Genomic DNA, 26,353 nt, shown 5'->3' with positions numbered 1-26,353 from the left:
ACTTCACGTTTTAATGTCAAAAAGGCCGTTGCTTGCTGATATTTAAAGAATAATCTTAAAAGGGCCAGTTGTATTTCAGTATTGTATCCTGTCAGATTAAGTCTTATCATTGGTTAGTAATGGTGTTTAATTGGGCCATGCACTGAGTAGTGTTGTGTATATGCCATATGTTGCTGTTTTAGCGTCTCACTGTTGACTGGTGATATTTCTGACTGTGAAGTAGTGATACTTTTCTTTTGAAAAAATGCCAATGTGAAGCCGCCGTGTTTGTGATGTTTTAGCCGTAGCCGTTAGTGGTCAGCTGGGAAAAATATTATCTATATATTTTTTTTTTTTGTCTGTTTCCCCCTCTGGTGCAATGTAAAACCCTCAAATGGTGAATGGCTTTGCAAAAAAAAACAAGATCTTCAACCCCCCCTTTTCACTTTTATTTCTCCCCTTCCTTCCTTCTTTCCTGGCCAAACAAGTTGTATATTGCACTATTATGCGTTTTCTGTGATGCAAACGCTTGACTTTGTGTTTATTTTTTCTATTATAATTTGCTGTTGTATAGGGTTTATTCTGTTAAATCAATTGATTTATATCAAAATTATTTATCAGAGAAAAAATAATATTGAAACATTAGTCTGTCCTGAAACTGTTTAACTTATTGGGATTGTTTGTTTGCCCGTGTTGAAGCACAAACAATACTTCCATGTGTACTTAATATGTACTAAGGCTGTCTAATAAATTGGCTTCCATTACATTTAAGACTCAACTCCTTTTAAAAAAAAAAAAAAATCTTGTGTGTTCATTTCAATGTTCATTTCCACATTTAATTGGCTCCTTAGAGACAACTCACAAGATTCCCTGCAAAATATTAAAAAAGACGAGTTTGAGAAATAATGGTACAAAAGTAGGAAAGGATTAGAAACTACCAGAAGAATTCACTTTAAATATCCACCAGTTCTGTGGAATATCCCAACCAAATATAATGCATCATTTTATCGATAAAAATTAATCTAATGTCTCTGTTTGCAATCTCAGCAGTGTGTAAAGGTGGCTCCACACTAGCTTGAATGCGTAAAAGCCTTTTATCACTGCAGTGCTAGTGTGGGAATGCCTGCGCCACATAAAGCTGATCAGTTAAAGTAGACTTGTAATTCTGGCTCGTGACACTTGCAAGCTTATGATAAAACACTGTACAAACTTTCACTCTGAACTCCTTAAAATGCGTAGTCTACACATACAAAATGACTTTAACAACACAGAAGAAGAACTCGTATTGAAGATATCCAGCATCTCAGGTCTTGGTGGCCACACAATTCTATTCATTGTATACTGGACATTAAGAGTGATGAGCAAGTTACCATTAACAAAATAGATCCATGATGGTTTGTTGAACGACCATCCAAAATGGAACAGGTGTAATGAGCAAGTTCATTTCATTTACAGTACAACATGTTACTATGTCAACAAAAAAAAGGCTTGTACAGCAATTACAATGCAGCTGAAATCTTATTACTTATTTTTCTCTACAAACTAGAAAAAAGTAGTCACATGATCATTAAAAATATAATCACATGGTTAATAAATAGTTCAAAATAACTGAGTATTAACTCAGGACAACCGCCATATCAAGACAGCTGTAATTTCTCATGTCAGGTGAAGTGAAGAAACTAATGTCTTTTGGTATAAAAATCAATATGATCAACTACATTTTCAATCAGACTGCTCTACAGTACTACATCACTTTACAAAGTAATTTCAAAATATGCCAGCACATCTTTTGAAAAAAAACAAATATCTGCTAAAAAAAACAAAAAAAAACAAATTCATGTTTGGCCACCTGAGACTTCATTTTTGCCATAAAATTACATATAAAAATGAAGTTTAAGCAATATTTTTTCTCCAAACATAGAAAACCAAAGAAAAGTTATAATGAAGAGAAGGGTTTTTAGATTTATTATTCACTTTGGGTATTAACTTTGAGTTAATGCTGCTCAGTCTAAGCTGCCCCTGAAGTGAGTTCAGACTAGTAGGTGCAGGACTGAGTCAGCAGCTCCTGGTACTGCAGTCCAGTAGCCAGAGAGCGAGCCATGTGTCTGGAAGTGTGTTTCATGTGTCGAGCTGCTCTGATGGCTCTGTCCAGAGAGTTGTCCACAAAGCACTGCTTATCAGTGGACAGGGAGCGTCTCATCCTCCTGCTCACCTCCCCTTGACCTCTGACCTCTGATAACGTGCCAGTGCTGTTGCTACGAGACACGTAGAGGGGCGGTGAGTACATCCTGAAGAGAGGGTAAGGTTGATGACAAAAAACTAAATTAGTGTGACAGTTTGGCTGAAACTCAGACTGAGAAACAAAATGTGCTATTTGTTGTGTTTTAATAGAAGTGTTTGCAGTGTGTATACAAGTACAACATACTACATACATTCATTATTCTCCTCGTACTAAGAAGAAATTAAAATATATGTATGCTGATGGATGTCAAACTGCAAATTTGGAGTGCGACTGCCAGTTAAACTTTTCCAAAGAGAAAAAAATGGGTTTCCAGAGAGATGGTATTTATCCGACAGCCATCTCAAGCTATTTCACCAAATATAATTTGTTTAATATTTCGCAGATGCGAGGATCTCCTCCATTTCCTTTGTGCATTGCATCGGTGGACAATCATGTCCATCAACAGCATTAGTATTCAAACTGGCATTGTTGGGTATACTTAATATAGGCACTTTTTCAGTATGTTTTTAGTATGTAACAGGGACACTGCTGCAGCTACATAACGTTTGTCAGCTGCAGTTGACTTGTTGCCAAAAGCATTAACTTGCATTCAAATCTTTTTAGACTCTCATTCTCTTGTAACAATAAGCATCCCTTTTTTGTTTTACATATCGGATGTTTTTACAGGTGAGATAAAAAGTTACTTTGTTTGATGTATGTCATACAAACACTTTTCCTTTTGGTGCAAAATGATAGTGTGTTGATTTGTATACTAACTGCAAAAGCATTATACCGTGACAAATATTTGTGTAGTACAGAATGTACACAAATAGTATTTAATATGGAATAGGGACACCGCACTTGTGCTTGCAAATGATCACTTAGTGGAGTGATTAAGCTTTGATATGAGAGAGGCCAGTGGGTGAAATCAGCCTAATGAGCACTTTATCATACGTCTAGAGAGAGACTGTGTGTGTGAGGGCATGTTACTTACAGGAGTGGTGGCGGGAACACTGGCATGCACTGCAGCAGCGCAGGAGGAGCTGCAGCGTATCTGCTCTTCACCGCTCTGTCAGGGGACTTGGCTGGTTGGCAGCTTGTGTGTGTGGGGGACGCTGACTTTCTGCGACAGTCTGAATCACAGCAGGTTAGGAGCACCATTCAAACTTCAGATAATTAAACTTATTTCATTTACTTCAGATTGAAATAATTTATGTGCTGAGTTCAGTGACTGTCCTGATACTGAACAAGTTCAAGTCTGCCAAGTCATGGATTAACAACGTTATCAACCACACACAGAGCAAATGCATGGGAGCATACAAGTGACAGAAAATTGTACACACTTCTACAAGTAAGCATTCAAACTCAGTTCTCTATAACAATGTGTCTGAGCAGCATCACGTCAGACAAACCTGGCTTAGTGGCTCTGTACGCCTCAGGGTGTCCACAGAGACAACAGTGATGACAGCAAGAGGAGGAGTGGGTAGGCTCTCTGTTGCCCCCGACTGGCCCTGACAGCACAAGACAGACAGATGGAGGGTTTAAGGAGGCTGAATAACAACTCAAGTAGGATAATTAATGAGGACAAAATGGCAACACTGGTTCCAAATGTATTAAAAACTAAACTGGATTTTACAGACTTTGATTTTATCCTCTTTGCCTGAATATAAAGAAAGTCAAGTAAGAACAACCATAAAAGAAAAGACAAAACACAGATTTCCTGCTGAGGATGAAAGGAGCCTTTTTACGTTCAGATCGTCCTCGGTGACATGCAGAACATTCGAGACAAAGAGGAGCTTGACGACTTCTGCTGTCAGGTTCATCTGCTGTTTCAGACACTTGTAGAGACACGACAGGATGCTGCCCTGCAACACAGACACACACACTAGGCTAAAGAAAGGTTTGGCGAGGAAATAAACTCACCAGCTGGGTAGACGCTATCTGTTCTGGCAAAATCTGATATAAAATACATTAAGATATCTCAACTCTTAATTTAACACTGTATATTTCTATTTTGTTTTCTAGCAAAAGTCTGTAAATTGGCATGAAAACATGTAGCTATGAATTCACAAACACCTGGCATTATTTCTGTGTGTGTTTGTATTCATGGAAATATAATACTGTCTGACATATTTTTGGGCTGAGATTGAAGGAAGCAATAAAAGCCCTTTATCTAAAGCTCATACTGTATGCTTAATATAGCAGTGTGTCTTTGCAAGCAACAAAAAAGGGAAAACACTGCATTGCAATAAATAAATTTAATTCCACAATGTTTTGTCAGATAACAGCTGCTTGCTATTGCTGAGGTCTCAATCAATTTAGTGCTCAGTCATTTGTATTTCCATTCTGAAGTGCATGAACAGGGCACTGGGTTGTCCCGTTGATTAGAGCAATTGACTACAGCTCTGCTGGTTCTCCAGATCATGTAACAGCAACCCTGTCAATGTGTGAGCAAGACACTAAACTCCAACCTGCTCAGTCACTACAGGTCAAGCTGGATTGGACTGAAATTGCCTAAAAGTCAACTGGAATTCTGTTTGGTGGGGGGAAGCTGATAAATCAGATTGTCTGCATTGGAGGGATAGATGCTCTTACTGGAGCTTGTTCTCTTGATGTGGACAGGATTTGTGTGTGAACAGCAGCTGTCTGGTGCTGCAGTGGATGTTTGAGTACATCTGGACACCTGGGGCTGAGACTGGGGTGTGGGGGGTTCCAGCTCTGAACCTGTCACTGAAAACAAAAACATTACATATGTTAAATCAAAGGGGATGTGTTTTCTATGCATTTTCATCATTGTATGCACAACATTTAGTTGGGTTCTTATGTGTTATTCTCTTTGTGTTTCAGACTCTTATGAAAAGTTGTAATGCATTACCATTTAGGGTAACATATTTATGTATCTAGGTTAATAAACTTTTAGATGTTTAATCACCTTGTCCTTCACCGAAGGACCCGTACAATACATGTGCTGGTGGATAATACATCTGGATAATACATGATCTTTCAAGCAAAGTTCTGAGTTTAGGGTAAAGTTCAAATTCAGATCAACTTACAGATGTCACGTGGTGGATTTTGTCTATCTGCACGGGGTGATCTTTCTCTGGCTGTTCGTCTCAGTGTAGAATCCTCCTCTACCTCGTCAACAGTTCGCCTTTCTCTTCTTCCCCTGCTGACTTCACTCTGACATCTCTCCCCAGGCCTGAGCAATGGGAGGGGATCACATAAAGTACAAGTCAACATGAAAAAGGAGATAACTAGTAAATTAAAGTATATACAGTATGTACTGGGCTATGTTTAGTTTGCATGTGCAAAGGTGGCCATGGGGAAGTAAAACCTTTGATTGCAGGCTTCCTTGTTAGAGCTATAAGCTCTGTCCTGTTGCTTCTTTCTGCAGACAAACTGTTACTGTGTGCTTGTGTGGTTAAAAAAAACTGGACAAAGTCAAGCCTGGGGTGGCCTGGGCAGTGTTTCTATAGATCAGATGGACTGTATGGTTACACCAGGAGGATAAAAACCAACCTGATGCGAGGTGTAGAGGTGTAGTGGTGAGTGTAGTTGACTTGAGCTGAAGGAGCTGCTCTCATGGAGTTGATAGGCTTCTTCTTTCTCAAACAGCTTTCAAGTCTCTCCTTCAGTCTGATGACCTCGGACTGCAGTGTCTGGACTGCATCACTAGAAAGGCACACGCAAAAGTATACCAAAAAAAATGTTTCAAATCAAATGAAACAACCCAGTTGTTGGTAACTTTTGCATTTAGTACATACAATATGATTTTTTTTTTTCCACCACCACACATATTCAAGGCCAGGAAATGTGAGTGCTGAAGTACTACACTGTGAAGATATTCAAGTGACCAGCCAGGTGATTTATGCAATCTACGCAGGTTTCAGTCTAAACAAACATACACACACTCTTTGAAAAGTCATGCAGCACCACACCATGCTGGGAAGAAAATACAGATTACCCCCTAATATGCAACCAGATTCAATAGCAGCGGATTCTGTAATAAAATACATAATTTAAACAAGAATATGATAACAGAAACATTAAGGATGTTTCAGCATTTCACGGGCTACCAAGCTTGATCTTACTAGGAGTTAACCAGTCAGCACAGTATCAGGAATTATTGTCCGAAATTCATCCATCAGAAATCATTATAAGCCTGATTTACTGTATATCAACATGCTGACACATAACATTTTTTTCTGCAAGACTGAACAGAGAGCAGGAACTGGAAGTTACAGTAGCTCTCAGCTCCGACTGTGTATTTTCTGGAACATTCTGTGCTCATACTGTGTGGTAACACGGCTTGTTCACTTCTAGTTCCATCCAGGAGTCTCTGCAGGGAGACATAAACCTGACCTCGTGTGCACAGCTATTACCATGGCAGCTGCTGCTGCTACACACACTCACTTGCGATTCGCCACCTGTCTGTAGCCCAATGCTCTGAGATAATCGCCATGGTGATATGCTGCAGTGGTGGAGGAGCTTGGGTGGGAGCTGTGGAGGGAATTAATGGTTCCTGCGTACTGGTCACTCTGTCCATCTTCAGACACAGTGTAAGCTTTAGAGACAAGAGGAGGACAGCAGCTTAAATACACAATGAAAAAAAAAAACACTGATGTATAAGAGTAATAACATAAGTAAGTCAATAACAGGACAACAGACCTTAGTATTGATTTCACAGATATAAAAGAGATAACAGCCTTTATTATTAAGCTGGCACTACGTGTTTTAAATGCTGAGAGCATGTCTTAAAAAACAACAACAGTCTCAGTCGATGGACAGAACTTGGAGACTCACTGCTGTCACTCTCCAGCCCAAACTCACTGGTTCCACTGTCAGCCCTGGTTTGTTCTGTGTGACTGACCCAGCGTTGTGGAGAGTAGGAGAAGGTGCGTCTCCTCTGTCTCTGTCTGCTTCTGTTTGGCTGGTCGGGGCTGAGCTGGGAGGCCCCTCTGGTCCCCGTAGCTTTGCAGCTGCTTGACGGTGAGGAGGCAGGAGATGGTGCTGAGACTGGGCCTATTTGACATCTCCCTGTGTGTCCCTCCTGATGGACTGAAACACTGTCGCATCAAGGAAAAATATTCAAACATTCAAAGACTGAAAACAGAGAAGATCTGATCAGAAATTTGCTGAAAGACAGAGATTGTCTGCATTGCTGAAACGAATGTGTGTGTGTGTGTGTTTGGGGGGGAGTCGGCACATGAGGTAAAATTGCAGTAAATGTGTGTGGATGTAAAAAAGCCGTGTTAAACCTCCTCACCTCTGTGAGGCCCTCTGGTGGAGAGGACTGGGAACTGTTGCAGGAGTCAGATGGCTGCTCTCTGAACCAACAAACCCACTGTCCGTCTCTGGAGAGATGATCCCATCCTGGTCAACACAACACAGTACAAAGATTATGCAAGATTTATCTATACACAGGCTATATATAGATTCAACATAGTTTTTCATACTAGACATTCTTTCTTATTGGATCAAAATATAATTTTTAATGCAAAATAAGGTTTTACTTATCACCGGTGGTCTTTCTTACAAATCACTGGTGCATTGTTGCTGTTTTATAAAAACAATAAAAAGAGTGGCTGTTACAGTGACTTCAAGAAGGAATCGCTAAGCATACAGAAGTGCCTTTTGGCCTATCAAATCATGAGATTATGTAAGTGTACACAGACTGCTTGTCTAGTGGCTTAAAGGTACTTGGGAGTTCAGTGTTTCGGTGTTTAAAAAAACTCTTAACTTGCAGCCACTATGAAACAGGAAACATTATTGAGTGTGATTAAATAAGCTAATGCTGCCAAATTTTCCAGCCTTGTCTTAATTAAGATGTATCAGATATAAGAACATGTATCATAGGTAACAGTGTTATTTGGTTTTAATGTTATTCTATTGCACAAGTAAATACAGGATCAACATTATTAATTTCATTTTCCATACATGTCAGGAGCCTCTTTACTCAAAACAAATGTATAAATAAAAAGTCCACATAGGGATGGTTACAGCCATAAATGAGTTTGAGTCTGTTAAACAGACTTATGAATATTGAGAAAGTTGTCTTTAAGCTTTAAAGAGATCTACCAATATTTTATTTCATTTTCTATTGAAGAAAATGAAGTAAAATGTTTCAATATTTCAGAAACCTAAGAATCATTTGATCAATTACTGCAGAGAAAGTTTAGAAATTTAAAAATCATATTCAGTTGTGAAGCTCTAGATTTGAGCCTTACAAACACCTGAAGTAAAACATTCTGAGGCCTAGACTGTGCATATATGCAAATGTTGAGGAAATGCTTCACTTAACCATGCCACAATTGTGAATTGAATCAGTATAGAATCAGTCATAGACTGTTATTTCACCCTGGCAATTTACAGTATAAACTGACCTGAGAAAGCACTCTCCTGCTCCCAGTTTGGAGTTTGAAGTTCCTCCTCTCCGATGCAGTGATCTCTCCAAGGCTGCTCAGACTGCTACTGTGGAACTTTCCCATCTCTAACCTCCTGTGGCTACTAGGAGGATGAACAGGGAGTAAGGTGGACTGACTGGAGGCCCTGCGTGAAGGTGGACTGTACCTGCTGGTCCTCTGTTTGCTGTTGTCAACAGATGGCTGATGGTCTGATTCAGCTTTCCTGTCAAGAATGAAGTACAGACAATTAAGTCCAGTGGAGCTACTGAAATTTGTTTCCCCTCAAATTTAACCCAAAATACCTTCATATGTATGTTTTTTGGTATGTACTTATGTATGTCTAATTTCTTGTTTTATCGAAAACACTAAAATAAGAAAATATATATTTTTTAAAAGGAAAGTACACATTCTTAGACACACACACGCCTCAGTGTGGACCAGTAAAAGAACAAAACATTACTGTGTAGCTGATGAAACTGCCTCTCTGCTTCTCTGATGACTAACCTCTGTGGAAGACTTTTCTGGACTTCCATGTTTCCACTTCCTTGACCCTGTCTCTCTGTCTCCCCAGGCTGCGTGCCAGTTCCTAAAGCAGCAGAGAGGAGAGCTCCTTCCCTAAGGCTATGGTCAACATTTTTGGGAAGTTCCTTGGAGCTTTGGTAGCTAAACAGAATGAGGGAAAACATTAAGGGTGAAATAATGAAAGCCCAAGCTCCAGACTGAGCTACTTATTTTCCAAATCTACTTCTGAAAGTGTGGAAAACAGTGAAAAGCAGTTTGGTAAGGGTAAGAATATCTAACATCAATAAAAATCCTTCCAGAGCAACTGATGGTTAGATGGTCACTCTTCATATGCTCAAGTGCTGGGGACCTTTTTTGAAAATGAACAACTTAAAAACACAAACGTCACCACTCACTGATCCATTAGTGTGGCAAAGTCTTGTTCCACACGTCTGTTTTTGTGATTCAGAGGTTTGAGATATAGAGAATTCTGAGATTTTTCATCATCCGTCTCTGCCTCCTCTTCAACTCTCTCTTCACCGGCTGAGCTCAGCTCCACCTCTGCTGCCCTTCCTGGATCAACCAGCAAAGCCACAGGTGGGCTCTGGAAAGAAATGAGGTTAGATTATGCCCTGTCATTTCATAGCCAGATTGTATTCTCCATCGACCAACAAAGGTCAAATTACAGTATGTGAAATGAGAATGGGCTGACAGCTACACAGCAAGTTTGTTGAGTTGTATTTGCATTTTCCAAGACTTGGGACTATGTTGGGATCAGAAGAAAACATTTTACCATAAAGCCATTACTTTCTCAGTGAAATAAATTTTACCAGTCAAAATATAAAACCAGATGATTAGTGACCTACACTTCAACATGAATACAGATCAGACATTGTATCATTTTACATCAGCAGCAGTTCCAAAATTAGGGTTATAACTAACAAATATTTTCATTATTGATTAATTTGTCAATTATCTTTTTATTCATTATTTGGTCTATAAAATGTCAGAAAATAGTGAAAAATTTCAATCATGGTTTCCAAGGTGATGTCTTAAAAATACTTTTCCAAACCCCAAAGCCAAAGATACTACTGACTAACAGATAAATTGTCTCACCACTATCCAGTATCCCTCATTTCTAAAGGCCAACCTTTTCAGTAAAAGGTCTACAAGACCGGACAAAAGCAAACCTAAAATGCAAGGACCACTATATCTTACATGATTTCTATCAGTAAAACAAATAGTACGGAGAAATGTTTTTTCTACAAGTTGTTCTCTATGGGTGTACATAACACTAACAAATGTGGATGTTCTCTTATATTTCTATTCAGAATGACCCTAGTCCTTGTGGCATGATATGCTGATAACCTATATGGTTTGACCGTTCTGTACATGCACAGGTACAAAGTCAAATACACTTTCTCTCACGTTCAGGGACAGAGCACAGAGTAATGGTGGTGGTACCTGTGGGTGACTCAGAGTTTCTCCCCCCTCAGACAGAGCAGATGAAGGGGTGGGTTGTGGAGGTGGAGAGGGAGAAGCTTCACAGGTGGGCTGCTCCTGTCGCGCCTGTTCCACCTGCTCCTTCAGCTCATCCATATGCAGTCCACACTGGTAGATCAGCCCCTCCAGCTCCCTGATAAAGACCCATGTATGCACAAACGTGCAGACAAACATAATAAAAACAAAATAAATTGAGAGCACTTTAGTACAAATATAAATATATGGTGTACTTATCTTGGAAATAACTCTCACCGTTCAGGGTCAAAGTGGCTGATTTCTGCCCCCTGCTGCTGCAGCAGTTTGTGCTCATCCCTTGCTGACAGGTAGCCCCTTTCTAAAGAGCTGAGCCCCTCACCAAGCTGTAAGAGACCCTGAAGGATGACATTAGTTCATTACTTTGGATATGAGGTGGCCATTAGAAGTAATTCTTCTAAAGGATTATAGACTTAAACTGTTTGTTGTTTGTTTGTCTTACCTTCATCTGAGCAAAAGGTTTGAGTTTTTCTGTCTTTAGGAGATCCTCAAAAGTCTTCAGCTGAGGGAAAAACAGCAAAACTTTGATCTTTGATTCCTCAATCACATCACCCAACAAATCTCTGAGGATTTTCATCCCTGTTGATAGTTGTAATAGCTCAGTTACCTGCTGGAGGAACTTGTCGGCCTGATTGTAGAGAATCTTAGCCAATTGTTGTCCCTCCTGAAGGCCTGTTCATTTGGCAGACAGGTGTACAGGAAAGAAGAGTTATATGATGCAGTTGATGAAGTTGTACAGAATGATACAACGTTATCAGCAGCTGAATGACAGATGAAAGCTAGGTTGTTTGCATGTTGATGAAAATTCTCAGTGACAATATTTAATTGTACAGCAATAAATCAGAAAAGCAGTGTGACACAGATGCCTGAAGGAAAACTAATTCACTGATTTATATAATATATGTGATATATAAAATGAGGAATTTGACAGCAAAGAGGCAGATACTGTATTGTGGAGGAATGAACATACTCTGTTGAGCGTTGTGTTCATTTGGATGAAGAGAAGCTGAATTGATCACTGCTCTCTGAGCTTGAAGAAAGTCCAGGGTAATGAACTTTGAAGCGTTGTGGCACTGTGCGGACTGCACCAAGTGGCTGGGCTTTGGACGCTCCGAGAACAGGTTCACCTGGTGGAAATGTGATAAATAAGAACATGCCTAAACATATCATGATCTATGTCACCTATAATCAGTAGCCCAACTGTTTACGGTTAAACTATTAAATTTGGTGATATTTGGCGGAACCTTTTCCTTTCCAACAGAATGGTGTGTCAATGTCTTTAACTACTGTCACATTTCAAGACTTTATCATTTCTGGAGCACTGATCACTCTAATTCGTCAGATATTTTCACTTTATCTTTCTTGGCTTTTAAGTGTTAATGAAGCAGGAAGTTGTGAAGCCACAACACCAAACAACTATTCAGCTCAACACAGGAGGCCAGTGAGGTAATTTCAGTGCAGAAAAGACAAACTGGATTTGAGCTGGACTATATGATATAGGGGTTAAACATACACTGAGTGGTCACCCCTCCCACTAACACACACACAGAGTTGATGAAAATGAGAATGAATGTACGCCCCTTCCCAATCAGCCCTCTAAGCAGTAAATCATAATGACCTTAACCTGACCTCAACAGTCTTCTTAACACACACACACACACACACACACACACACTCACAGGATGGAACATATATAAAAGCTTGAGCTGTATTTAAATTGACTATATAGTTAATAGGCAAGAAACTGAAAAAATGGGTCAGAAAGATGGAATGAACTAAATTAAGCTCATAAATTAGACTAGAAACCATCATGTCTCTCATAAACTGCATGCACGCTGAGCCACAAAAAGACACTGAAGGACTGGAGATGAAACCCACAAGAGTTTATTTCTGATTAAAGAGACTAAAATATTTTGTTGAGTCGTTTTACAAGTTCTTAATTCAAAGGATCAAGAATATGCTGTTTTGTGTCAATTACCTGAGATTGTAATAAGAAAATGATGGCATACCTTGATTCAAGTCCTAAAAGATGATGTACTCAATTTGAATCCATCTAAGGCAGTGTAAATTAACAATGGTATTGCATTTCATGTTGTTTGAACAGATTATTCAGGATTCACACCAACATTAAAAGAAGAGAAAAACCTCTTCTTTTGAAAATAATCTGACAGTAAATTTCAGAGTAAAGCCACTCCCTCCACCCTGTCTGTTTGATGCTCTATGTGCAAGGGGGAGCCTTCCTTTTTAAACATGCTTTCATTTGATTCTTTACTGCGCTCATTTTTCAACCATTATTCATTTTAATTCGGCTTCTCTTATCTTATTTTGGCTTCTTTTTCACAGCTCGAATTACTTTATGGCACTCTGTTAAGTACTTTACTTAAAAGTGCTACACAAATACTATTATTATATATTACTATGTACTGTGGGGTCTCAAGACTTTGGATCCCACTGTGTATCTTGATGCCAGAATCCCTTCAATAAGAAAATCATATCTGTCATTTGTTCTCCTCTACTTGGTGAAGGCATCTTAACACTACACATAACAGCACCACAACAATACAAACAACACAACAAATGACCAAAACTGAATGAAATGATCAATGGACCATTTAAAAGTCCCAAAATGAAAGAAACACACAATAATTGTTTGTCTGTTCAATTGATGGATAATGTTCAAGGTACAAACTTACAGTACCAGATAAATGATGAATCTTAAAGCTCCATTTAAAACTGTACACTGAAGGTCACAAAGCACATACCTAAAATAGCACTGACCACAAGCAGAAACACAAACAGAAGGGACAACTGTCACTGGCTGAGTTTGGTCACAATAAGACCTCCTTATAGAGCACTGGTTTCTTTTTGGCCTTTTAGTGTGGACTGTGGCCTTGGCTAATTTTGGAGGAGCCTTTCTGTTGGTTTCTAGTGTCCAGAACTCTCTGTACCCTCGTGGATTTTACTCTGGTCCTGATTAGATACTGTGTGTGTACTGTACAGGGTCTACACCAAACCTCTAAATGCCTTTTGTTCTCAAATATGACTGTACAGACTATAGAAGAGCCCCCATTTCTCCTCACAGGAACTTTTAGCTGTTAAGTTTTTTTGTGCAGCCAGTGTTTCCAGATTAAGCAGCAGCAGTGGGATCCCACTGTATGGTGCCCCTCACAGAAACATAAGAGATAATTAACTGTTTAATCTTATTATATAAGAACTTAACTTTAAAGTGTAAAAACACAAAGAAAGAAGTTCAAATTGGCATTTTTAATACTTTGAGTTCACATTACTCTTGATATTAAGCTCTATTTTGAAAACAATGTTTTCACTGTTGCCAAGCAATGCTGTTGCTGTTCAATGGTGTTCCTTTATTGAATGAAAGTGCCAGTAATAATGTACTAAAGTCAGTAATGAACGTGCCATCTCAGTTTCTAAAATTAATTTAAAAAATTTTATAAAAAATGCACATAACTGAAGACCATAACTGTCCATCATTTTAATGCTCTAATCATAACTTAGGAGGTGTTATAGTGAATTGAAACTGACAACAATTATAAATCTGTTATGGAACTGATATGTACAGTTTTTTAAAAATCTGATTCACTGCACGCCATTAAATAGCAATAAATTATGGCCTGATCTCTACATCAACTACCTTAGCTTCCAGACGCAGGCGATCAATGGTGTTTTCTGCCTCAGCGTATTTAGTCAGCAGTCTGTTGTAGTCCTCCTGCAGCAAAAAGAGACAGAGAGAGGAAATAAGAAAGTAAGACGAAGGGAAGAGAATGAAAAAGAGTGCAAAAGAAGCATGTGAGGAAAAAACAAAAAGAGAAGAATGAAAAAGAAAGGGAAAAGAAACAATGTTGGGTAAAAAAGGGAAGGCAAGGGCAAAGGCGGAGAGGATGGAGCATGGTTTAGGTACTGTTGGGTCTAATTCATAAGTCTCAATCAAAGTAAAGTAGATGAAAAGTAAGTGAACACCCTGTCCTTACACGTTTGTGTACTTTTAATCTGGAGTTGTTTTTCATGATTCGAGCCCCTTAGTTCTAGAGATGTGAAATTTCAATGCTACAATTAAAAACTATATTGAAGACAATATTATTCTGCAATGTGAAGTACATTTACAAAAAAATTATATATTTTATACTTTTATTATTGCCATATTGACTGAGAAAAAACATAATTTGTGTTGTTTGAAGGTCAATGATCTGCACACCTTATTCTACTCCCACTTTCATTTAAATCTTGGCAGTATAAACATTAGTGCAGAGTCCAAGCTTTGTAATTGCCCGTCAAGAATGGAATACTGGAATATGGGCCAAAATACACAAGATCAGGGTTATATTGATAACCTTGCTAAAAAAAAAAAAAATCTCTACACCATACAAGAATTCAACACAAAGGAAATTCACTTGAATCTGGCTACCATAGTTCCTGTTTCTGGTTGATCTTCCCTCTTTTTCTAATTCTATTAAAACAGGCAACAGAATGATTAAAGTCTAATCTTCATTTTGGTACAATTTTAGTAATCTTCCTTTTGTAACACATTATTTAAATCTCTTCAGTATACATCTAAACTTCTAAAGTAAAATTAAAGATGAAATTTCTTTTAGAAAATGTCCCTTAGGAAATTTTAGGAAATTCCTTTATGTTTTTTGGGGGATCTTGTTCAATTTATACAGTATCACTACTTTTTATGAAAAACTTAATTCTTTTCTAATTTTCTGATTTGTCACTGTGTTGCCCTGGCTGCCATTAAACCTTGAGCTAGTCCCCAGGCAGCAATTGGGAGGACTAATTTTTGAGATCAGTTGTTTTTCACACTACATCCACACTAAGCAGGCTAATTTTGAAGACATGAAAATGAAAAAATTTCCAGGTTGTTTTTGTAAAGATCTCATCTCGAGTGATCCCCTCCCACCTCTCAGTCTCTACCTGTACCTGTAGCTGTTCAAGCAGTGTGGTGGCCTGCTGGCGGCATCTGAACTCCTGAGGCACAGTGGAGTTTGGGGAACTCATTGGTGGCCTGTTAGAGTCTGATGGGGCAGGAGATCCATCAGTCGTGTTCAGTAGGACTTCTTTCACAATGTCAGCAGGAGACTTAAACACTATGGGGGGCTCGGGGCTCAGGGATTCCCTCTTGGAAGAGCGTCTGCTCTTAGGGGGCTTGTAACAACCTTTGGGGAAACGGACCCTGGGCTCCACCTTAGAGAAGTCTGGTGTGCGGTAACTCAGAGACCCATTTCTGGAAATAGAACAAAATTCTTGGTCAGTGCTTTTTATGAAAAAACTAAATAATGATGTATGAAAACTGAAAAAAGCAAGGATGGATGAGATAGTCACAAGGTCAAAACAAATGGCTAAGGGAATGTCCCTCACCTGGATTCATTCGCTTCAGCAGCCTTAGTCCTGGCTCTGGGTGTCCCCAGCTCTCTGTCTGGACTCTGTCTGGATTTTAGGGAGTCTGCCCTTACGGCACTGAGGGAATGAATCCTTGAATGTTTAGCTTCAGGAGAGGGCTGTCTAATTTTCCTCTGTGAGTGGCTGGGCTGCTCATGATGACTATCTGTCTTTACTGATCCCTTTAAAGGCCCATTATAGGCTTCTCTGTAAGACTTTACCATCAATTGTTCAGGTAAGACATCTGCTGTCTGAAGTCCCTCCTGCTCCTGCTTTTCAAATTTTTGAGGACGGGGACTGGACTTGAGACTTATGTGGCTGCTGTGTGATTGTGGAAGACTTTCTATGAAACCCATCTCTGGAAAGGATTCAGCTTCAGTCCCTGGAGCAGCAGTTACTTCCTCAGCAGTGGAGTTGAGAAGGTGAGGGAAAGTGGACGCTCTGACAGCTGAGGCAGGCTGAGATACTAGGCAGTGATGGCTGGAGACTTTAGCAGGTTCTATGACTGGCTGGGGAGCACCACAAGGTGGTGCTGATCTGATCCTCTCAATTTCTTCTTTGTTAATAGAGCTGCCAGCCAAGCCTTTCATAGATCCAAGTTTCCTTAATGTAGTAGTTTGTTTATCTTTCTTTCTCTTGCTATCATTATTCTTCCCACCTTTCTCTCCATATTTCTCCTCCTCTGTCATGTCCAGGTATTTGTCCCTCTCATAGAGACATTTTATTTTCTGCTCTTCCTTTCTCTGCCTCACCTCCTCACCATCTGTCTGTGCTTTTAAGCTTCTCATCATGCCATCACCTGCCAAAGACAAAAAGTATGAAGAAATGGGAAGAAAACTGTTTCACAATAAACAGCCATGAATTGTCTCACACAACCATACCAGTTGCATGTTTTAGCTCCTTGCCTACAATTCATATGTGCTTGGCAATTTAATGAAACATGCTGTGCAGTTGTAGATTTTTTTTTTTATGCCGCTCCATGGAAGAAATAGATTTCCACTCATTTCCACACTGCATGAAATTAAATTCTCAAATCATTTGAAACAGTATTAGTCTCATTATCCATCACAGTGAACAAAAAGTCTGCATTCATTTTTATCAATGCTAGATTCTTGTTGTATGGTAGTGCAGATTAATTTGTAAAGTAAGCAAAAAAAGCAAGAGCATTTTTCTTGTCTTTTCTCTTCATATACCTATTAGTCAAGAAATGTGGGGGATATCTTGTTTCTTTTTTACCCACTATCTTTTTTTACATATGTGCTGTAAGTGAATATTTATGTTGCATTGATAAGCTGATGCTTTCTTCTGTCTCCGCTGTGTCAAACTATGACTGCAAACAAAGACACAATGAAAATACCATAAAACATTGAAATGACAAAAACTGCACTGCATTTTCTCATAATTTAAACACACAAAAAGTACAATTGTTGTTCAATGTGAAGACTATTAATTGATTTGTTGATTTGTCAAATGACAGAAAGAATTAAGTATAAGTAAATTATAGAAATAAAGTATTTTGATTATCAAATAATCATTTAAGAATTTTTTGAATCAAAACTGACATCATTCACTCCTTCTAGCTTCTCAGTTCTCAGGATTTGCTGTTTTTCTCTGTCTATACATTTTAGAGTAGTAGCTCACCACAAAAAACAATCTGAAGATGTCGCCTTCAGCTTTAGTTAATCATGAAGGGCTTTTTTCACTGTTTTCAATTGTTTCTAATTTTCTGAAACAATTAATTGAGAAAATATTGAGTTCATTAGTTGATAATGAAAAATAATTATCAGCTGCAACTCTTGATTACAAAACGCAAGCACGTTTGAGTGATATGCCAATAGTTGATAGATTTTCATATTGCACAAATATGTATGGAAACCAATAGCTGTCTGGACTTGTAGAAAAAATATATTCAAATTGGTGATACACAATGTCTTAGTAAGCAAAATTCTCAGCTGTGATGTATAGTATAAGTGATGTGTATACAATAGGCTAAAACATGTGAAACTAGGGGTATGGTCCTTTAAGTGCAGTAGTACAGGAACTATAATGGCATGAAAAATTTTTGGCACCGCTGGTCAAAATTTCTGTTGCTGTGAATAGTTAATAGAGTGGAAGATAAACTGATTTCCAAAAGGCATAAAGTTAAAGTGAAACATTCTTTTCAGCATTCTAAGCAAGATTGCTGTATTTTAGAGTGAAAAAAAGGAAAGGAGCACCATACAAAAGTTTAGGCACCACAAGAGATTTGAACTCTCAAATAACTTTTACCAAGGTCTCAGACCTTAATTCGCTTTTTAGGGCTATGGCTTGTTCACAGTCATTGAAAGACCAAGTGGTGCATGTTAAATTTTATAAAATACTCCTCAAACCTTGTCCCAACAATCAGCAGCCATGGGCTCCTCTAAGCAGCCGCCTAGATGCACTCTTAAAATAATTGATGCCTGCAAAGCAGAAGAAGGCTAAAAGAAGATGAATGAAGCAATGAATTTTCAGGTAACCGTTTCCTCAGTTTGTAATGTAATAAAGAAATGGCAGCTAACAGGAACAGTTGAGATTAAGCTGAGGTCTGGAACACCAAGAAAAACTTTGAGAGAGAACCACTAGCAGGATTGCTAGAAAGGCAAATCAAAACCCCTGATTGACTGCAAAAGACCTTCAGGATGATTTAGCAGACTCTGGAGTTGTATTGCATAGTTCTACTGTGCAAAGATCACACTGTCTGCAAAATAGATGAAGATGAAAAGAGGATGGCTTCTACAACAGGATAATGATTCTAAACACATCTCAAAATCCACAATGGACTACTTCGAGAGGTGTAAACTGAAGGTTTTGCCATGGCCCTCACAGTCCCCTGACCTAAACATCATTGAAAATCTGTGGATAGACCTCAAAACAGCAGTGCATGCAAGACAGCCCAAGAATCTCCCAGAACTTGAAGCATTTTGCTAGAAAAATTGGCAACAATTCCACAAACAAGAACTAAATGACTCTACAAAAAGCTGCTACAAAAAGCGTTACAATCTGTGATACTTGCCAAAGGGGGTGTAAGTAAGAACTGACCATGCCGGATGCCCAAACTTTTGCTTTGGGCCCTTTTGTTTTTTTATTAAAAAGATACAATAAAAATTAATCTTGCTTAACATGTTAAAGAAATGTGTCATCTTTAACTTTATGCATTTTGGAAGTTAAGTTATCTTTTACTCACTTAACTATTCAAAGTAACAGAATTTTGACCAGGGGTGTCCAAACTTTTTCATGCCACTGAAAGATACATAATCAAAGACTCACAGGATGATAGTATTTGTATATCTTCTTGTGGTGCTTCATTGAAGGACAGGTTGAGACTCAGGTTGTAATTGTGCTCCTCAGGTGGTGCATCTCGCTCGCTCCCACTGGGGTCTGCCTCCTCTGGGGTGAGAGGTCTAGGATAGCAGGCTGGATTACATTCTGCATTTGTGTCACCCCAAGTTTCCCCCAACTCCACATTCTCTAGTGCCTCTGACAGTCCAATGATGCCATTGTCATCCATCTGGCTGAAAAAGTCATCCTTTTTCTCTTCCTGTTCACCATCCTCATCCTCCCACATGTCCTCAGATATTACAGAGCTGGTGGATGAAGTGCGGGCAGGGGCAGGGGTCCAGAACAGAACCCCTGCTGTGGTGTTTTTTCTTATCTCCATTCACGTTTCAGGCTATCGTTGCCTCTCTCTGGTCTCAGCTCTGACCTCAGTTACTGTGTCAGCCTGGCACAGGAACCCTCTGCATCTTTTCTTGTTGACCTGGCTTTGCAGTGAGGTCCACTTTCAAAGCCATGGCTACAGAGGTTTACAGATTGCAGGTCATGTCAGTAAACTGGTGACAGTCCAGAGGTACAGCTAAGGAGGATTCATCTGTCAGTCTTCAGTGTTGAGGAAGAGGAGATCTCTTTTATTCTCTTTGATGTAGTTCCTGAAACAAACAATACTACCAGTTATTTACTATCAATAACCATTTAAAGCATTAAACTGTCAGACAGAGGTCTCCACAGGAAATCAAGGAACAGTGCTAATAATTTACACAATGAACACTGAAATGATTAGTTAATTAATCAGTCAACTGATCAAACAATCTATGTTTACTCAATATATTTGGGTTTCGGACTATTAGTCAGACAAAACAAGCAATTTGAAGACATCACCTTGGACTCTAGAAAATTTTGGTGGGCATTTTTCTAATTTTAGAATTTTTTTAGATTTTAGATTATCATTGGTTGCAGCCTTACAACAGGTAATTTGCTGCAGAAAATGCATATTTGTGATTTTCTTTCCTGATTCCTATGAGCCAAAGTCACAACATTTGACAAAATAACAACAGCCTAGTAGTTAGGTTGTGCTCTCTTATCTAAAAATGAGCCAAACTTTAATCAAGTGATTTAAGAGCTGAGGAAGTCATCAGTCTGTCTTTTTAATCACACGCAGCTGCTTGCCTCTGTAAACATACATCTACAATTCATTTATCAGTTTTGTAATGTGTGTCCCACGGCACAAAATGCATCTGTTATTGTGTGCATCATTCTCTAACAGGACAAATTATTGCCGTGTGAAGTGGGAAACAAATAGGATTAAATGCTATAATAAGGAAAAACAATCATTCCAAACAAAAGTCAATGCAATGAATAGCAATCAAACCACAAAAATTAACTTTGTCATCTTGTAGTTATAAAAACAAAAAGTAATTCACAGAATATCATGTTAGTGCATTACTTTTGCAAGACAGGCTGAAGCCCAGGCTATTAAAAACACAACTGATTTACATTTAAATGCATTTAGATCAGCTGTACCCTTTAACCATTAATTTCGCTTCCATCAAAATTATAGACAAGTAGTCACTGATTCTATTGGGCTGATGAAGTTCAACAGCAGAGAATATTTTTGATAGATTATAATAATTTCAAGCACTGCACAGTCAATGCATTTCATCTGTTTGTACAGAGGTGTCATAAAAATACATAAGCATTTGTGACTTTTACAAACTAATATGACAGGTGTCAAGACAGAGCTGTAGAAGTGGATCAGGTGAACTGAGTGAATATCCTATGAATAACTTTCACAATGTTTAAACCTGTGTGTAATGTTTTTTTATTTCTCTCGCTGTAGTAATGTGCAGTTGTTTCCAGCAGTATTTATGTAACAGTGTCCTTAGTCATTTGTTTGCCTGATCAGTGTGGGTTGTTGATTTGGTGTTTAACATTTTGTTAAACTTTAGTAATTATAAATTTATTGATGGTAACTCCAGGGTAAAGGATTTTTCAACAGTTACCTGGACAAGACAAGCAATCTGAAGTTGTTACCTTAAAATTAAGGATATAACTAATTAGATATTATGTAAGAACTTGTAACAAACTGTAACAATTATCATTCCTCTACTAAAGCCAAAAGTTGTATTTTATTGTTTCCTGTGTACATTTATGTGGGTTAATTCATTCATCCTGCATTTGGACATGATATTGGTGCTGATGGGATGTGTTACATTTTGTCTAACATCTTGTGTTAGACAAAATGTAACACTTAGAGACTAATTTCCAAGATGACATGAACTCTGTGTTAGTCTGCACCACAATTAAGCATTCGATTTATTGCCCACCACTCAAATCCTGTGCTATAAGGTTGCACTATACAGCATTTACCCACAGAAATTCACCAACATCATGTAATTCAACGTATACTTTTAACTCACATATCCTGACCATAGGTCTTTATTACAGACAAGCATATCATACATGTAATAGAGCTCGGATTAGACTATTAGTTCACAATGTCACATCAAGTCCTCCAAGTATTTGCCTGGAGCTGCAACGCTCACTATGGTAACTCCACAACATGAGCTCTAGCTGCATTTTCAGCATCTGCAATAAAACATCTGACAAGTCTTAACATACTGTGGTACAGCCCTACTCCTAATGCTACAAAGAAGAGCATCATTAATGAATTTATACGTATATCATCTAAAAATTCTCAAATATCATAAAAGACATCAAGTCCATCTATATTTAAACTTTGATGAAGGAATTTTAACACACTTCAGCACCAGTGTCACTTTGTGTAATTTTCATCTTGTAATTTCAATCTTACTTTATTTCCCTAATACTTTTCTGCACTGTTACTTTGATCGTGGTTGAAAAAAAACAGCTGTTGTAGGGATCGTGCATAAATGTATTAAAGTTATTGAACAAGACATGCATTTAACTCTGCGTTATAGTTTACATTGCTTTTTTTGAAGCAGCTTTGGCAGCTAGCAGGTAAAACACTGACCACATCAACACCCAGTCAAAAACCTAAGCAAGCATCATCAGGGAAACATACTGTCAACTTAATGCAAGGAATTTAGCATTAAAATTTAACATAAAGTAAAGTACAAGACTCAATACACAGTACAGTAACACTCTCATTTTGAATAGTAGTCACCATGTGTCTTGTCTTCTTTCATCAATATCCCAGATTACCACAAGAAGATTATTAGCCTGGTGCGTCTTACAGTGTCTCTTATCCACACACACACCCGTCAGGAGAGATCTTTTTTGCTCAGAAATCCAGACACATTCATGTGCATCCACAGACGCTTTTGAAGTTTCTAACAGATTTTTGATTGTCTGAGAAACCAAAAATAAGGCTCAGTGTGTACAACTATCAGATTCACGACATGCTCCGTCTACAACCTTTTCATACACAAATCTGCAGAAGGTCTCCATGCTGGCCAACATGACAAACTCACCATGCATTTAAAGTAGACCACAAGGAATGAGTGCACACTGCTCCTTAGATAAATAACTTGAGAAGAAGGTTTAGAAAAACAATAACTTCAGATTAGAAAGAGTGAAAGATCACAATATAATTATATTATTTCTATAATTTCTCTTTTCCTTCTCTAACATACAAGGGACTTTAGATAATGAGTAAACTCCTGTCCCTAAGCAAGCATGAAAATATGAGCTTTTGTTCGAATAAAAGTTGTAAACAGTGGTGAAAAGCAACTTGATACATTTACTCAAATATTTCAGTACAATTTTGAGTTCTTTTGGATCTTACAATCTGAAAAAATGCATTTTTCACACATTGTACTGAGAATACTGGTAATGCTTTACTTTGAGTTCAAAAGAAGTTTAAACAGATGACTATGTCAGCCTCGTGGTATTTCTACGTCTACTTAGATAAAAGTTATAAGTTTTCTTAGGTAAATACTTCCTTTATCGCTTGCTGCTTGTAAGCAGCGGTACCAGCCTTCCCGCCTCTTACAATTTTAGTTTTGGGTGGTACTGTGCTTCTGTCTCACATACATGTTGGACATTAACAGGACGTGTGCAGAACAGTAACTTAATTCAGAATACATACAGAGGAGCAGCAGACAGCAACAAACCTACAGTGAAATCAAAGCCCAAATTCAAAACCATTCTAGGTTTTGCTTAATGTTTAAATTCAGAACTTGTCTTAGGTAAGAATAAAGCAAAGAAACAACTCACCTGTTGCTCTGCTTATGCTCCCTGATCATTCCCAGAAGAACTAAGGGTTTATCTCGGCTGCCAGATGGGGGGAATTAAACTGCTCTAAAGCCCTTAGAGGGGGCTTCATTGATTGTAAATAGACAATGATCATCAGTATACAGTACACCCAAGACATGAAGCTAGCCCGGCTCCTCACAGACAGACAGACAGCAGGGCCAATCACCTGACTGTCAGGCAAGCTATGGCCACGTCCAGGACAGAAAGGTGGAGATGTAGGAACAAGAGACAGAGAGGAGAGAGAAATCAGGACAGAAAAGGAAAGCCAGAATGAGAGGGAGAGAAAAGAGCAGGAGAGTCGGGGGGATTTCTGCCAGGCTCTACTTTCATTCTCAGGCCCAACAAAGCTGTCACAGAAACTGTCAGCCCGGCAAACGGGGGCACTACATGAATTTTCACAGGCTGATACCTGCTGTGGTTTGAGCACAGTGAACAGAAGTGTAGCTTGAGCTGCCCCAGAGGCTGGCAGGGCTACTGCAAACTGTTTAGGATGGCCGGTGACTAAGATATTACTAATCTAATCTCCTTAGAAGGCACATGGAGAGCTGAGGACACAGGATACACTATGCAGAGGGGACTGGTGAAGAATTTGAATTTGAAGACATCACTTTGAGTCTGGGAAATTGTGATGGGAATTCTTCACTGTTTTCTACATGTTTTCGTTACATTTTATAGACTCAACAATTAACTAATAAATCAAAAAAAAAATAATAATCAACATGTTAATCAATACTGAAACTGATAGTTGCAGCCCTGATTTTTCAAAATTGAAAATCAAAACATTGCAACCAATGTCTTAATTGTCTGCTGTTTTTTGTTGTTGTAGTACCTCTCGTTGAATTTTGTGTATGAAAAGTGCTATTTAAGAAAGTTTATTAATATTATTAAGAGGTATTTCTTCACGAGTTTGACACAATTAATTTCCTAAAATGTTGCAAATAACAATTTTATTGATATTTCCATTCTTGTTGCTATTACAATGTCTTTTTTGTCAAGATCTTGCAATTCGTCAAGTACCATTTACTCCACGAGTTATAAAGCCTTTGATGCTGAATATTTGTCAAGAAACAACTGCTATAATTGCAGCGATAACAGGAAAACCAACTAATACATTGGGCATGGGAAACGCACTTAAATATTTTTTGATACAGACTGACATGTGACAGTCTGTATCAAAAAACAGAGTTTCTGAAAACTGTAAGTACTGAATGCTAGCATTGAATGTCTGGTCTGTTCTTTTTTTACTTTTTCATTGATTCAGATATTTCCTTACTTAAATATTTTGAAGATTTTAGACTGTGTTTATTTACATATAGTTCTTGTACAGCTGCTCTGTGTTAAGACAAAACTAAACATTGCATTTGATAAGTCTGGCTTATTGTGTTGAAAAATATTCTTAAAATCCTGTGTGAGGAATTGAAAAAAAGTATGACTTTGGTATCAGTAATAAAACTGAGGTATCATTATGGCAGCAGTACTGAAAAACCGAAATTGATACCAAGCAATACTGATGCAAAAGTAGAACATAAATCAAATAGGAATTATATCACTGCATTAACCACGTTATGGGAGTACTTAGATCGCTCTGTCATGAGAGGAGTTAAGCTCTGATTGTTCTCAAATTCCTGTAAAATTTTGGCTGCAGACAAGTTTTCTCCAGTTACTTTTGCTAGTAATTTCGCCTCCATCAGAGGTCACATTGTAGCCTAAAAAGTCGACTGGATTTTCTGAGCTGCTATGTCTAGTTTAGAAAAAAATCTGTTTCCTTCACAGACCATGTGAAAACATGTTCTCTTGCCTTGGGAGCCATGTGAGAAGTCTTGTGAGTCTCTTACACTGAAGCCAACGTCTCCTCCTGATCCAGAGTTTCGGGCAACCAGGGATTAGAGAAGAGGCTACAGCAACAACCTTTTTTTTTTAAATTATTGTATCCAAGTAGGTTGTATCCACACACATGTCCCATGCTTTGAAGCACTAAAATAGCTCCAGTGATTTCAACTGATGGAGGAAAGACTGAAGAGAGACTTGCTCAACAGCATCCAACTACCTACTGTTAACCGAGTCCAACCAGTCAAGCTGGTGGGCTGAGGATCACAGAGCAGGTTTTTCTGAAGATAATCCACATAAAAAAAATCCACTGAAGACCAAATAACACGGATGTGGAGAGAAAGTAACTTTGATAAATCTTGAATCAACAGCATTGCATCGCAAACTTACCTTATATTATAAAGAGATACATCTATTTCGGCGACACAGCAGGCAGGATTTCCAGTAGACTGCAGAGATTTCACGAGCAGACTTCACAGCAACACGCGTCGGTTGCCTTGAAAACCGCAAAACTAAAGAGAGAGAAGACCCACCCCTGTGTCACCATGGCACACACACCACAACAAACCCCCACCAACACTTCACAGGTTATTGGGGTTTCCTAAAACACCTTAAAGCCAACACGTTCGTTAAACAACTGAATTTAGCAGCTCATTCCTATTTTATCATCTGCGGAGTAACGGTAGAGAAAACCGTTGGTAACCGAAAGCTAGCTAACGTTACTGCAGTCAGTGCCAGTTTCAAAAGTTCGTAATTGTTACCATCACTCACTCCTAACTGAGACATAAAAACAACCGCAAACAAACCATTTTAAGACCACTTTCAGCTATGTAATGTTTTGCACCTTAATTTTGGAGGTGTGGCAAGAGTTCGTTTATCCCAAAAAGCCAGGGTTTCTGGTATATCTGGTTTATGAGGCTAATTACCAGTCTTGCGGAGTGTGGCACTGATTTAG

At 38.5% G+C, this 26,353-nt stretch overlaps 1 protein-coding gene across 4 annotated transcripts; it reads right to left on the bottom strand.

Moving 5' to 3' along the window:
• Positions 1–808: 808 nt before the first annotated feature.
• akna (AT-hook transcription factor) lies at positions 809–26,353 on the bottom strand. Of its 4 annotated transcripts, none has more exons than XM_040158194.1 (24): positions 26,243–26,353; positions 25,789–25,910; positions 19,327–19,985; positions 16,018–16,837; positions 15,574–15,883; positions 14,294–14,368; positions 11,612–11,768; positions 11,249–11,313; positions 11,084–11,143; positions 10,861–10,979; positions 10,570–10,741; positions 9,522–9,709; positions 9,109–9,267; positions 8,584–8,827; positions 7,467–7,573; positions 7,004–7,266; positions 6,614–6,764; positions 5,720–5,872; positions 5,254–5,399; positions 4,796–4,930; positions 3,949–4,065; positions 3,613–3,711; positions 3,195–3,333; positions 809–2,267 (listed from the first exon to the last, which is right to left on the bottom strand). In XM_040158194.1, exons 3-24 carry the CDS (start codon positions 19,715–19,717, stop codon positions 2,015–2,017), a joined length of 4,323 nt encoding a protein of 1,440 aa, XP_040014128.1. In that variant the 5' UTR covers positions 19,718–19,985; positions 25,789–25,910; positions 26,243–26,353; the 3' UTR covers positions 809–2,014. The 4 variants fall into 4 exon arrangements, with proteins under 4 accessions (XP_040014128.1, XP_040014131.1, XP_040014130.1 ...); XM_040158197.1 differs by having other exon boundaries at positions 7,031–7,266; XM_040158196.1 differs by having other exon boundaries at positions 15,580–15,883.

The sequence above is a fragment of the Xiphias gladius genome, chromosome 20, assembly GCF_016859285.1.
Source record: "Xiphias gladius isolate SHS-SW01 ecotype Sanya breed wild chromosome 20, ASM1685928v1, whole genome shotgun sequence".
In the NCBI taxonomy this organism is placed as follows: domain Eukaryota; kingdom Metazoa; phylum Chordata; class Actinopteri; order Istiophoriformes; family Xiphiidae; genus Xiphias; species Xiphias gladius.
Note: the sequence above shows the minus strand (reverse complement) of the source record. Positions and strands in the feature narration are given on the sequence as shown.